The following is a 14,216-nucleotide window of genomic DNA, read 5'->3' as shown; positions in this document are numbered from 1 at the left end:
GTAATGAGGACCTACCTTTGGGTGTCTTAAACAATGAATAATAATTACCAATGAAAGAGGTTGAGCATAATGAATTGGTCTAAAGCTATCTTGTTTGTGTATAATGCCACAAGAAACCATCATTCTATCATTTTGTATTCAAGAAAACAAAATTATCCTCATCAAAGCTTGCAAATTATGATGAATTAAATAGTTTTTGCAATGAAATGAAAATTTGTATAGTGGAGGGGAGTAAGCCCATTATCCAAGACATTGCTAAGTTACCAAAAGGTAAACCAAAAGGATTCTCAATCGTCTTAAGGACTTTTTGCAATACACTTAATGTTTCCATTTTTAAAAAAAGTTTTCAAAAAACTATAAGGGTATATCGAGAGTTTGGTAAAATTTCAAGGGTATTGTGAAAGTTTTGACTAAATTGGAGAAGAACATTGGATATTTTGACGAAATATTACATATAGGCTCTGCGATGAGAACAATTCTTGTAGAACTCATGCAGACACATACTCTTGCTCATAGCCACGAAATTTAACAAGTTGGGCTATGCTCTCGACCTTAATATGAGGGTATTTTGGTAATTCTTAAAATTTGAGGTGAAATTCTGTCACCCATCAAGCAGAAGAGGTATTTTGATAAATTCCCCTATCAATTTAGCAAGGCTCGAGTTTTGGAAACGGTTGTGAATTGTGATCGTCGATAGAAATCGAAACGGATAATTGATAACTATAATTCAATTAATTAATTAAATAACGGCAAAGTTTAAGAAGGTTTTGAAACTTTGACCCTTGGGATTACTGTGTTGCATAGTGGGTGCATTGGAATTTGCTCTGTTCCTCGAAGGAGAGCACAAAAACAGAAAACGCGAAACAGTCTGTCTGTTTGATCCTTGTGGGCGCTTCTTCCTGCCCTGTTCTCGGAAGACCCATCTCCTGTCTGTCGCCAATCTGCCTCAGACCAAAAACCCTAAAGTCGACTGAATCACAGAGACAGGCATACAAACACAGAGAGAGAGAGAGAGAGAGAGAGAGAGAGAGAGAGAGAGAGAGAGAGAGAGATGTGGCTTCTCTGACACCCAGCGTTCCTTCAGAGGACCCATCGCGGGCTCTCCTCCTCCTCTTCCCCCCTCTCTCTGCCATGGGGGCAGTCACCTCCTCTGTCGCTGCTAGATTCGCCTTCTTCCCTCCCACACCGCCATCGTACCGCGTTGTCAAGGACGAGACCACTGGCAAATTGAAGCTTTCCGATGTTCCTGAGCGGGATAATGTGGATGTTCTGACTCTTAATACGAAAAGGGGCCACAATATTGTGGCGATGTACGTTCGGCAACCCTCGGCGCGCCTCACCTTGCTGTATTCCCATGGCAATGCTGCCGATCTTGGCCAGATGTACGAGCTTTTTGTGGAGTTGAGCATTCATCTGCGTGTAAACTTGATGGGGTACTCTTCTTGAATTCTAACCCGATTGATTTCCAATGGGATATCATTTGTTCTGCAGAAGGTTGTGAAATCACATTTTAAGGTTATTGCAAAGAGCTTCGATGATATCTCTATTGAGTACCGGTAAATATAGATCTGTCACTTTGCATCTTCGAACTGTAGTCCTTAGAGGATATGCCATGAGAAGCCTGATACACGCACAGAGGTGCAGAGTCTTCCTATCGTGTTCATGGTTTGAAACCACCCATAAGAATCCGTCTTCCAGCAAACAAAACCTGACTATTTGGAACTCCTAAGTAGCCAGATTTGCACGAGGACTTATGTTGATACCTAGTCACGAGGAATTTCTCTCAGCTCGTGAACCTTTGATTAATAAGCCATACCTAGTTGATAGGAGCTCCTCTTCTACTTACTTAGGGAGTTCACATTGAGCAATGCATCTTGAAAGTGCCCCAGCTGCTTTGTGAAGCTTCTGTAAACAATATCTCCTAGTCGTTGTGAAAGAAAACCGAAAAGAAGGAATGCTTTTGCTTACACTGTCACTCATGATGATGGAGGAGAGTGTGAACACACCAGGGTCTATAGAGAAAACATGTAGTATATGAACAACTACATGACTAACAAATAAACTCAGAAATAGAAAGAGAATGAATAAAATGAATTCAATGAACAAACAGAGTATGTGAGAAATGTCCAAGATTATATGGTAAAGTGTACTTTTAAGTTTTGTGAATTTATAAATTGCTGTAAATAGTGCTTAATCAGGTTATTTACCACCCTATCCGAGGAGAAAGATTGGTTACATGGTTACATTGCCCAGAGATGAGAGAGAATGTTAAGGGGAGAGAAAATTCAGACATGCTTCGTGAAGAACTGAAGAAAATCTGTCATTTATTGTTGCTACTCTGTCTCAACAGCTTGTAGATGCAAAGAATTGAAGGAAATCAGTCATTTATTGTTGCTGCCTTGTCAATCTCAATAGCTTGTAGATGTTGTTACTTGTTGTTGATTAGTCTTCTCCTGCCCTTGGCTGCCTCAAAAGATCCTTGCAAATCAGACCATCAATATCTCTTTCCTCTCTCTTGCAAGCTCAAAACACTAAAAATGTGTCTCTAGTCTCTAAAGACGTTTTTCGGTCTTGCATGGGTATTTTTGACAAGTGACAGTTTTCCCAAATGGTTTTTCTAGCATTATCCATAATTAAATATTAATTTTAAGTCTTAAAATATTAAAAATTAATCTAATAATTATTTCGGTGCTTTGAAAAATAATATGACTGGCCAATAAGTAAATTGGCTTGGTAACTTCCATTCTTGAGTGTCTTTACGTTATCTTTGACCATTAGATTGACTTTAGGTACCATTAAACGTCACTTCTCTAGTGTTACCAACAACTGACACTTGTAGCCAAATGAATGACCTAGGTCAACAATTGGCACTAGATATCACCAAGTACCTGCGCGGCATAACTTATAGCAACTTTTGCCTTTGACATCCTGTGGTTTTCTGGAGTCTCGAGCTCGTAAATTTACTCAAATCCCAATTACACCTTATATGTGCAACATTTACTTAACCATGTGATTAAAAATTAATCCATATGTTAAGTGAGATTTCAAAAATATATGTCCTCATGACAAGAGAGTTGTGAGATTATTAAAACTAGAAGGCACAAGAAGAGGCAGACATATCTTCCTCTTCCTTACAAATGATGAGTCCTTCTGAGCCTTTGTCTTTATCTTTGCTTTGGAGGGTTTGAATTAGGGTGGAAGTTGGAGTCAGATGAGGATTATGACTCGTTGTATGAATTTGTACCTTGCTTGTTTTTCTTCTCCTTGTTTTTTTGCAATGCTGCTAATTGCTTGCAATCCTTGTGGAGATGTCTGTTTTTACTACAGTGATAACATTGGGCCTTTTTGTGCTCTCTTCTAGTCATCCCTATCGAAAGTTGTAAAAGCCTCCAATTGGCTAACATATCCGGATGGAAGCATGCACAGTTCCCACGTCTGTAATGCATAAACAGGACATAAATAGTGCCTCATAATAATGATGTACCACATGATACTCATGTAAAGTATACATTAGTTGCAAACCACATGTATCTTAGGCAAATATACTTCTCTTGCATGACTTGCAAATGTACATTGCATACCATCCATGTGTCCCATACATACCTTACAAATGCACATCACATCTAAATGTAAATTCCATGTATTCCATATGCTCCATACATACCAATAGCGTTGCAAATGTACAGTTTCAGAGCTTAGATGCAAATCATGCACATCTACATACTAACTCATAGTGACTTATACATTGGATAGTGATTCCAATGGCAAAAATACTGTCAGCACATAGTATCCTAGATGCAAACTTACTACATGAGAGATCCACTATATAATTGAGCTGTCCATCACGAAGGGAACTGAGGTGCAGCTTTCTCCTTGAGCATTAGGAGATACTTTGGACCTTCTATGTTTTGCTGAACTGAACGAGCCCGATCCTAAGTCGGCTCTAACTAGAATACATCAAGGTAAAGTGCAATATTGAGGATGATTTTCCAAGTCACCCTCCTCCATCCATTTGCGTCTATTAGTAGGCGAAACAAAATGGAAACTTCACCAAGAAGCACATGGAAACTTTACCTCTTAACTCTTCATGCCCCAAAACCATCACTAGTTCTGGGCCTTTTTCCTTTTGGATCACACAGATCCCTAGAACTTTCACATTTGTTGCCAATTGCTAGTCATGCTACCTTGTGCCTCAAGCATCATGCCAACATTACTATACATAAGATTTTGTATCCCATATGTGACTTGCCATACTTGAATACATTGGGCCTTGCATATTATGCATAGATGGCTGCATACCAAATACATTTGATCCTTCTATGCCCATGGCTGAAGCATTACTAGTCAAACAGGTGAAAATAGACCAAGCGCAACCAAAGGATTGTGAAGCTAAAAAATATGCATTACACATTAAGTCTTCACTGGCTCATTGAAACAGCCCTTGACATGAAGAGTCTCTCTCTCTACTGCTGTTTTCTCTCAGCAAATTTTGAAGGATAGCATTGATTTACTGATTTCAGACCTAATTACTGCTGTAATTAGGATTCATCAGCTGTCTTGAATTGCTTGCAATCAAATCTCACCCATGCATGAAGGGGATTTGCTGACAATCTGAGAAATTGCAGCAGATCTATGAAGTATTTCTGATCTACAGCAAGGATGACTGCATGCAAGAGGAGAAGACCAATTTGTATTCACAGTGCTCTAATCGATGGACAAATTTGGGGATTTTGTTACTGGTCATTCTGGATAGTCAAATGTTCTAGATTATGTAGGAGAGTTGGCTGAATCAATAGAGGAAGTGGAGAGTCGAGGGCTTATCTCTTGAGTTTGTGGCAAGGTCTTTCATATTCTTGGGGATTTCAGCCAGGTTCTCAGCTGTACTACAAGATTGTGGAATATAACTTAAAGAAATACTGCAAGGGCTACCAGTATTGGGGTCAATTAGGTGACAGCTGTCTATTTCAAAATGGTAAAGTGTCTGTTTCAGTTTATGTTAAATAATAAATTACTGCTTGCTGTATTTTGCTCCTCTCCGTCAAGGAAGGCTGGTTTCAGTTCATATCTTGACAGAAATGATCAAATTTTGTATTGATTTTCTTTATAAAATTAAGGATTACTTTCAGAGTTCAAAAATAAAAACAAGAACCTTGGGAAGGAGATCCTCAAAAGACCACATTACCTTGTCTCAAATGGATTATGAATAAAAGGAAAGAGAGAATTCACTGGGATGTTTTGGTGGCATAATGCGAGTAATGTAGAGTCTTCTTGATTACGAGTAATGTAGAGTCTTGTGTGATTTCTGAGAATGTGTGAGAATCAGCAACCATAAAATTGGTTGTAGATAATAGAGTTTGCAATAAGAGAAATGTGCGATTCCTAGGCTGTTTCAACTAGGACACTCTTTTTACCACGTGGTGCACTTAAAAGTACTTATCTGCACTCTGTTCACTTCGTGATGTGTGTATAAACAAAGGTAACAAGAACTGGGTTCTTGTCACTTTGTGAGCTGTGTATAATAAAAGGTATAAGGCAAGGATATTGTATAATCTTATCATCCTTTGCCAATGGTCATAGAAAGTTTTCTTACTGATATTTCCTAAGGCAAAGGAAGCTCAGCTTTCTTCTCGTCTTCTAGCCAAACTTTTTCAACAACACATCTGAAGTTTGCTTCTCTACTCCTCATTGACAGGTATGATTATGCGGGATATGGACAGTCCACAGGAAAGGTATAACCAACAGAACTTTTATATCCAGTCTCTACTTTTTCAATCAGTCAAGAAAGTCATTTTATGTTTGATGGCTTATTTTGTTCACTTTTTGAACTTGAACAGCCAAGTGAGTATAATACCTATGCTGATATTGAGGCTGTATATGAGTGTCTTGAACGTGATTATGGGGCAAAGCAGGAGGACATTATACTTTATGGGCAGTCTGTAGGGAGTGGACCAACTTTAGACTTAGCAACACGGCTCCCACGGTTGAGGGCTGTGGTGCTTCACAGTCCCATTTTGTCAGGATTACGAGTTATGTACCCTGTTAAACGAACATACTGGTTTGACATATACAAGGTTAGTGCATAAAAATGGTTTAGTAGTAATTTATACCGCGAACTCAATCTGTGTTGTCGTTACAACACTTTCATCACTGCTTATTCCTGACTAACTGTTATGCCTATGTTCTGCAGAATATTGATAAAATTGTCCATGTGACTTGTCCAGTGCTGGTCATGCATGTGAGTATCCCAATTGGTACCTTGTTTCCACTTGTTGTCGACTTTGCAATCATTGTATAGACTGGTTCAGGTACATGTTACTTGAAAGTTGCAAGGGAATTTTTTACAATGTCAAACTTTTAATGGTACATATGGATCGGCAAAGCGGTGAGCACCTTGTCTTTGACTTTAAAGTGAGACTTGGCCATCTGGCTACAATCCATCTTGGATGCACAACTGCGTGGCTGCCCAGCTAGATTTAGCATTGCTAGTAGTGCTACCAGTGAACCTGAGAATTCTTTTAGTGCAAAACTTTTGAAGTTAAGCTGAGTGTATGAGAATCCCCATTTTTGTTCTGGAGATACAATTATTGAGAGATAATACAGTGACTTGGTTCACAAAGGAATTAAGTGTCAAGTTGCAATAATGGCTAGATGACCTCTTTGAAGAAACTGACATCATGACAAGACTGCATTGGAATGTGGTGATGGTTAGATGACCTCTTTAAAGAAACTAACATCATGACAAGACCACATTGGGGATGCAACAATTAAGAATGACCTCTTTGAAGAAACCAACATCATGACAAGACCACATTGGAATGCAATCATTGAGAATGTTGCAAGCAGCAAGCTTTTTAAGAACGTAGTTCCCTACGTTTGGATAGAATTTAGTTAACAATTGGTTATCTGAATCCTTCTAAAGAACTTCCTAATGGAAGGAAGAATTTGATGAGTGTGAACTATATTGGCATAAAGGGTAATTAAAAATAATCGGTAAACTTATTTGGCTCTAGAATAACCCCAAAGAGGAAAAATTAAATTACTTCTTCAATTTGAGTTTGGCAGTGTGAGACATGGCAGCGGAAGAGAAATACTCCAACAAGAACAAACGATGAAGACAATGAAGAGAGAACTCAGCTGAATGCTGAACACAATGATCAGTCCCTCCATGTGCTGCAGTGTGTAGCTGTAGTGACAGAAACCTTAAAACACTCTTGGGTGGCGTAACCCTAAAGAAACTTTGAAAATAATATTGGGTGACATATCAGGCCAAAAAGATGGATAGACCCAAAAATAGCGACAATAGACAATAGGATCAAAAGTGACCAAAATGAGTGGACCCGGATGTAAAAATGGAAGCATGAAAGAATACTGAAATAGATTGTTGAACACAAGATAGAAGAGAGAGAAAAGAGAAAACACAAGAACACTGCAAAGGAGAACTCAAAGATGTGCTCGGGAAATGAAATCCGTATACCAAACACAGGACAAATCATGTACAGTAGTGAGTCAATGGCTGCATGGGCATTGGAACCGGCTTCCCCTCTCCAAAGGGCATGCACCAGATCTACAAGTGATGAATGATAAGAGCGTGGATGAGGAGCCTAAGTAAATAAGCCAAAAGAATGCCATAAATGTTATCAGGTCGGCCAGCATCAAATGCCAAAATCACCATCAATGTGACCACAAAAAAAAAACCTAAATATCACTAGAATACCTAGTCCACTGGGGGACATGCCCAAACTCACACGAGTTGACTATACAGCTAACACCCTTTGTGCGACCAGGGGTGATCTGATACAATACAATGATAAGGACTTAGCATAGGCCATACAACAAAGACCACCAAAATAGAACCATAGATACGTAAGTAGTGGTTGATCAAGCCACCACCAAGGTGTCTTAGAGAGAACCAGATTATCGATATCGATCGTTCTAGAACATGAAAAAGAGAAGAATCACAGTATCTCTTTGTATTTGTCATCAATGCCGTGTAGTAGCATACATGATTATCCTATCAAAAATGCCTTTGAGCATATGTGAATATGAAGTTCTTGCCTTTGGCCAAGACCGCAAAAGTGTCCCCTCATGTGAGCTTGGACGAGGAGCCAATCCTGCTCTCTGTCAAGCAACAAGCAATAGCCCAATATGAACATGGAAGTCAATCCCAGCTCTAGGATTTTAAAATTTGCTAAACTTTGGTTGATGCATTAGGAAAGTTCCTCTTAGAAACTTGTGCACTTGTCTTGTATAGATGAGGTGTACTTGCCCCACCTCACCATCGTTTCACTCTCTCTCTCTAGCATCGGAGAGTTGTGAGGGATGACCGCATCACCTGCACTAGAAAGTAGGAGGCACTGCCAAGCCCTTCCCACAATCTGAAGAAGATGACTCTTTCTATACCTTGGCCGTTGCCTTGGGCGGAGGATCCAAGTCGGGGTCGAAGGAGGTGGATGACTTAGCGGAGGAGTATGTATCTTGTTGCTTCTTCTTTCCCTTCTTTCTTGAAGTAGCTAATTGTTTGTAATCCTTGCGCAAATGTCCTTTCTTACCACAATGATACCATCGGGCCTTTGACTTTTTCTAGTCACTTCTCTTTGAAGATGCAAAGGCTTCATTGGAGCCACTATACTAGGATGGAAGCTGTTGTTGTAACCGACGAAGCAAAAATGACTAAATAGTATCCTTCGGCCCAAACTTCATTTGTTGGAGTTGTTTATAAAGGGTAATTGCATGCATGGTCGAGGGAGCCTCGTACAACATTTAAAGCTTCGCCCATATCGCTGATGTAATCTTGGAGGAGGTGACCATTGAAAGAACTTCTTTGGAGATATAGTGAAGAAGAGCAGAATATGCACGAGCATCATCGTTATCCCATGTGAGCACTTTTTCATAGTTGTCCTCATTGAAATCAGCTGGAAGAGGAGTGGGATGCTTAGGACGCTTAGAAGCTTTAGAAACAATATATTTGTTAGGTAGGTATAGAGATTGCATGTGTAACCAGCAAGCTATGGCAGATGAAACTTCATGGAGAGAGAGAGAGAGAGAGAGAGAGAGAGAGAGAATACTGTTGCACATATACATTGAAAGAAATAGATTGATAATGATAGATGAGATATATGGGATGAAAGGCGAGCGAGCACCCGGATGGTTACAAATGTATCATTGAACACGTTGATTGGATGCGTGAGGGTGCCAACATGAGCCCTTTAACTTTTTCCATGAAATTTCAAGAGATTTTGAATGAAATTTCATGTGAACAAGCCCCAACAAATGTTTAAACCTTAAAATAAAATAAAATTAAGGTTTAATGTGATAAACCTTCTCTCTTTGGTTTGTGGCATTGTCGAGGCAGGTAACAAAGGCCTTGATGATGTGGCTGTCAAATAGGTAGGTTGATCCATAGCAGGTACACATGGAGATAGATACACGAGAGAGTTGATGGCCGTGCTTGCGTGTGTGGCGATTGCAAAGACAGAGGTGGCACACGCAAATCGTGGTGGACAAGGATGATGTGTGCATGGATGTTGAGGCACCAACAATTGATGGTATCCACAACAAGGTATTGCAGGTAGGAATAGTTTGGTGCATAGATCTTGGACACATGGTCTGATAGTAGCACGAGAGCTTGACTAGCATTAGTCTTCCAAGGTGGAGCTCATGCAACATTGACGGCAGCATTGGAAACATGGCAAAAGGTTTGGGCGGCTGTGCGGGACAGGGAGACACCTCTTTCTTCTTCTTCTTCTTCTTCTTCTTCTTCTTCTTCTTCTTCTTCTAGCATGGAGGAGTTCTTAACATGCTTTGTAGCAAGTAGGGTCTTGGTCAACACTTGGTGAACACACAGGGTGGAGTTATCAAGGTAGCATAAATATGACAGCTGGCAACATTTGATAGTGCTCTGATACCATTGTTGGGTATGGGGATTGCGTGTGTAATTGACATGCTATGGCGGATGAAACTTCATGAGAGAGAGAAAGAAAGAAAAGAAAGTTATTTTAACGTCTACAAAAGGCCAAGTTGGCCTATGAGACCAAAAGGTTACATACAAAATGTCTGGGAAGTTTTCCAAGTCCCAGTAGAGCTACTATCTAGTGTTATGGTGAACTAGGTGAGTAGGTACAAAATGGCATACAGACTCCATACAATCTAGATGCACTTCAAGTGCAGTGTGGAACTGCTCATGGAGCGTGGTCATCTTAAGATGTCCCACATATACAAACAGAAAGAAATAGATTGATAATGATAAATGAGATATATGGGATGAAAGTACAAGTGATAGAGCTTGAATATATAGGCTAAGGTATGGACCTACACATTTGACCCTTATTTAATGCTAAGTGGTGTAAAAGGGGGTGACACCTAAATACACACTTTTACACACACATATAGTACCATAACCATTTCTGCACAAACCGCTTGCATAACAACACTCCATGTTAGGTAATCAGGGCCATGTTATTTGTCATTAGAAGAATATTGGAAGGGGAGCCATTTGGAGAGGATAGAAAGGAAAGGAAAGAAGAGGAGGAGAGAGAGAGTATCAGCCTAAGCAGAATACAAATTGCATTGATAGGAGGTCACACTGTAGAGATAGCTAATCACAAAATAATTGTTGCAAAAGGACAAAATCTGGTCAAATATAGCAAGAAGGTGAAGATTACAGCCAATAGAACCTGGAAATACAGTCATCCAGACTGTAGGAGTGAAAACGCAGACAATAGGTATTAAATGCAGCAATACCACAATAAAAGAATACAAAAATAAAAAATGCAGATTGTTGGAGACAAAACATAGACAGTAGGAGCAATTAATATAGTAAACACATATTGTAGAGGTTGGAAGCCAGGTGATTTGCAATAGATAGGTGTTGCTAGGTTGGAAGGAGGTGGTGGAAGGCAAGGGAAATCACTAATCAGTGGTAGAGAACCTGTAATTGGCAAAAAACAATAGCAGGAGCATAGATCTTGAAATCTGATACAGTGTCAGAAGTGGATGCTGTCACGGAGATTTTTGAGATGCTTTAATCTTGTTGATAGCATTTGATTAAGTTATTAATCAAAATGTGCAAGGTTGTTTAGCATGTGTTGCACATGGCAGTTATTTCAATGGTAAAAGGCCAAGGACCCTGACGATGCAGTGAGTGCCAAAGGCAAAAGTTATAATAAGTTATGCCTATCAAGTACTAGGTGGTACCCGGTGTTCGATTTTGGCCTCGATCGATACTGGTCACTAATGTCAATGGTGACATTAGAGACTAGGCATCAAACAATTAATTAATGCTGGTCTAAGGGCTAATAATTGCTTAGGGATACTTGGAAGACAAATTGGCCTAGTCAATTTAATTATTGGATAGTGAAAGTAATTTTTTGAGCACCAGAATAATTATTAAATTGATTTTTAGAATTAATAAAAATTAAATTAATAAGTTGGGTAATGCTAGAAAATGGGATTAGAAGAGTGCCACTTGGCAAAACTTACCCATGCAAGTGGAAAAAACGTTTCTAGGGGCTGATGGAAGTTTATTTTAGCCATTGTGAGGGGGAAGGTTGTTAAAGAGCAAGGAGAGGTTGCTAATGTGATTTGCAGGCACCAGGGATAAGTCCAACATCATGTGATAGCAGTTTGGAGTCCTCCAAGAGCAAGTGATAGTAGCCTAAGGTTCTTTTGGTGCAGATGATAGTATGCATACGAGAGGGGACATCAGTCTCTTTGGTGGTTCTAAGTTATAGGTGACAGCTTCTATGGCTGTTTGAGTAGGGCAGCGGTAGCTTTTTAGTGTTTCCCGCGATGAAACTTTAAAATTTCTCTCTCTATAGCATTCTCTCCCATCCCCCAGCCATCTTTCAAGTTGTCTCAGTATTTTCCAGTAGTTTGAGCCATTAGAGGAAGAGATTTCAATCAATCTCTATTGTAAACCCTAATTTACAGTAGAAATTAGGATTTGACAACCAACTCGAGATGTGTGCTCAAAGTTGAGAGCCAGGACTTGAATTCGAGTAGCTATAATTGAGGAATTTTAGAGAGATTCAAGAGGCCAGTCAGCCAATATTAAATTTGGGGTTGGATTTGTCTTTCAAGGAGCAGAGTAAAGGCCAATCCTTGAGCAAATCAAGGGGAAAATTGGTTTGGGGAACATTGTTGGTCATTTATGATAGCAAGGGGCATTTGGATTAGTGGAGGAGGTCAGTGGATTTCACTTGTATTCCAATTATTTGCAATAAAAAGTTAAAGAAATACCATGTTTGAGTTTAAAGTGGTAATATTTGAATCTTCAGTTTATGTGAATTTTGTGCTTGCTAGTATTAATCAAGTTTCACCACCCTCTCCAAGAAGGAAGGCTGGTTTTAGATGTAGCAATGAAAGCATGAAAGAATGCTGAAATAGATTGCTGAACATGAGAGAGAGAGAGAGAGAGAGAGAGAGAGAGAGAGAGAGAGAGAGAGAGAGAGAACACAATAACAGTGCAAAGGAGAATTTGTGCTAAGGAAATGGAATCCATATACCAAATATGAGACAATCGTGTATAACAGTGAGTCAGTGGTTGCATGGGTATTGGCATTGGCTCCCTCTCTCCACACGGTATACACTAGATTTGTAAGTAATGAATGATAGAGTGTGGAGGAGGAGCCTAGATAAATTGGCCAAAAGAATGCCATAAATGGCATCAGGTTGGCCAACATAAAATCCCAAAATCACCATCAATATGACCACAAAAAAACCTAAATATTACCAGAATACCCATCCCATTGGGACACATGCCTAGACTCACACATGAGCTGACTACATTGCTAACATTGGACAATATTCCTATTGTCCCTCATTGATTCAGCGTAGGGCTCACAACCAAGAGATGATCATGACCACTAATACATCCTCTTGGATCCTAGATGTGGTGCTCGAACTCTAAAGGGACACAAAAGATAAAGAATCAAAGGAAATAAAAGAGCCTTCATGAAGATATCCTCCACATTATGTATTGTGGGATATTAAACCAGCTTCAGCTCGTCTTGGTTGTGCTCCTGTGTGAGGAGAATACCTTAGGGTTTGTAGAGAAAACAGAAAGTGCATATGAACTCGACTAAAACAATTGAACTTAGAAACTCAAGAAAACATGAAACATAGAAGTGTAAAGTGAAGGAGTAACTCAATAAATTGAATGAAATAATATGTCCAAAGAGCGGAGAAAAACTCAAAGCACTCTATCTCTAGGAGTAGATTGAGTAGAGAAAATTGATGGAGACAACATTTGGGTGATCGTGAAGCAACACACCGCCAAAGCTTGGTTGTCATAGGATGCCATGATAGGTGGAGAGGAAGAAAATGCAGTTGTAGCAATGCTGGAGAAGTTAACAGCAGTAAAAGACAGCCTTTGGAGGGAAAAAAATAGCTGTTTGGATGATCCAGAAACCGAGTAGAAGAGCAAACTAATGAAAAATGCAGCCAACACACTCCCATGATGGTGATGTTAGCAAGGTTGTCATACCAATAGTGCAATGCAATAGATCTGATGTTGGAAATGCTGGATGAGGGGCTGCAAATTGGTCTCCACAGTTGGAATAGGTTGAGGCAGCAAGGGTAGTGTTATTGATTTGCTTGTAAATTTTGATTGGCATGTACATTAGTTGATGTGAAAATTGCTTTTTTGAATGGTGACCTTGACGAGGAGATTTTTGTCATTCAAGCTCTTGGCTTTGTTTAGAATGGCTCGGAGAGCAATGTATGCCAATTTCATAATGGTGTCTATGGTTTGAAATAGATACCTAGGGCATGGTGTGAGAAAATACATGCATATTTGATTGCTCTTAGCTTCAATAATTCACACACTGAAAGCACACCTTATGTTCACAAACATGGATTTTGCTATTGTAAAGGCACATAGACTTTGGGCCTCTTCTATCCTATAGGCACTTCTCTTTGCTTGTATGCCTTTATAGATAGTGGTTGGGCTAGTTATCTTGATATGCAAGTATTCACTACTAGTGGTAAGTGTTTCATGCTTGGTGATTCATCTCTCTCTTGGCCAAGCAAGAAGCAGTCTATAGTGCCCGTATCTAGTAGTGAAATTGAACATAGGACAGCATTTACACCTACATTGGAATGTGTATAGCCACTTGGCACTATGGCCTAGACCTTCTTTTGGTTGATCTTAGTATGGGACAATGGTTACCCACTTCTATCTATGCTGATAGTCAAAGCGCCATGGTAGTTGTGAGGAA

General features: G+C 39.6%; 1 protein-coding gene across 1 annotated transcript in view; it reads left to right on the top strand.

Annotated features, from left to right (window-relative positions):
* Nucleotides 1–795: 795 nt before the first annotated feature.
* The window catches only part of LOC148039738 (uncharacterized), a 36,546-nt gene continuing 23,125 nt past the window's right edge, over nucleotides 796–14,216 (top strand). Inside the window, exons 1-4 of the mRNA XM_087693574.1 lie at nucleotides 796–1,433; nucleotides 5,693–5,729; nucleotides 5,835–6,071; nucleotides 6,188–6,235. Coding sequence (XP_087549700.1) covers nucleotides 1,132–1,433; nucleotides 5,693–5,729; nucleotides 5,835–6,071; nucleotides 6,188–6,235 — 624 coding nt within the window. The 5' untranslated portion in view covers nucleotides 796–1,131. The remainder of the gene's footprint in view (nucleotides 1,434–5,692; nucleotides 5,730–5,834; nucleotides 6,072–6,187; nucleotides 6,236–14,216) is intronic.

Source organism: Lygodium microphyllum, chromosome 2 (genome assembly GCF_053477565.2).
Source record: "Lygodium microphyllum isolate KBCC chromosome 2, Lygodium_microphyllum_v1.1.10, whole genome shotgun sequence".
Lineage (NCBI taxonomy): Eukaryota > Viridiplantae > Streptophyta > Polypodiopsida > Schizaeales > Lygodiaceae > Lygodium > Lygodium microphyllum.
The sequence above is the reverse complement of the archived record's forward strand: the minus strand, read 5'-3'. Positions and strand labels throughout refer to the sequence as shown.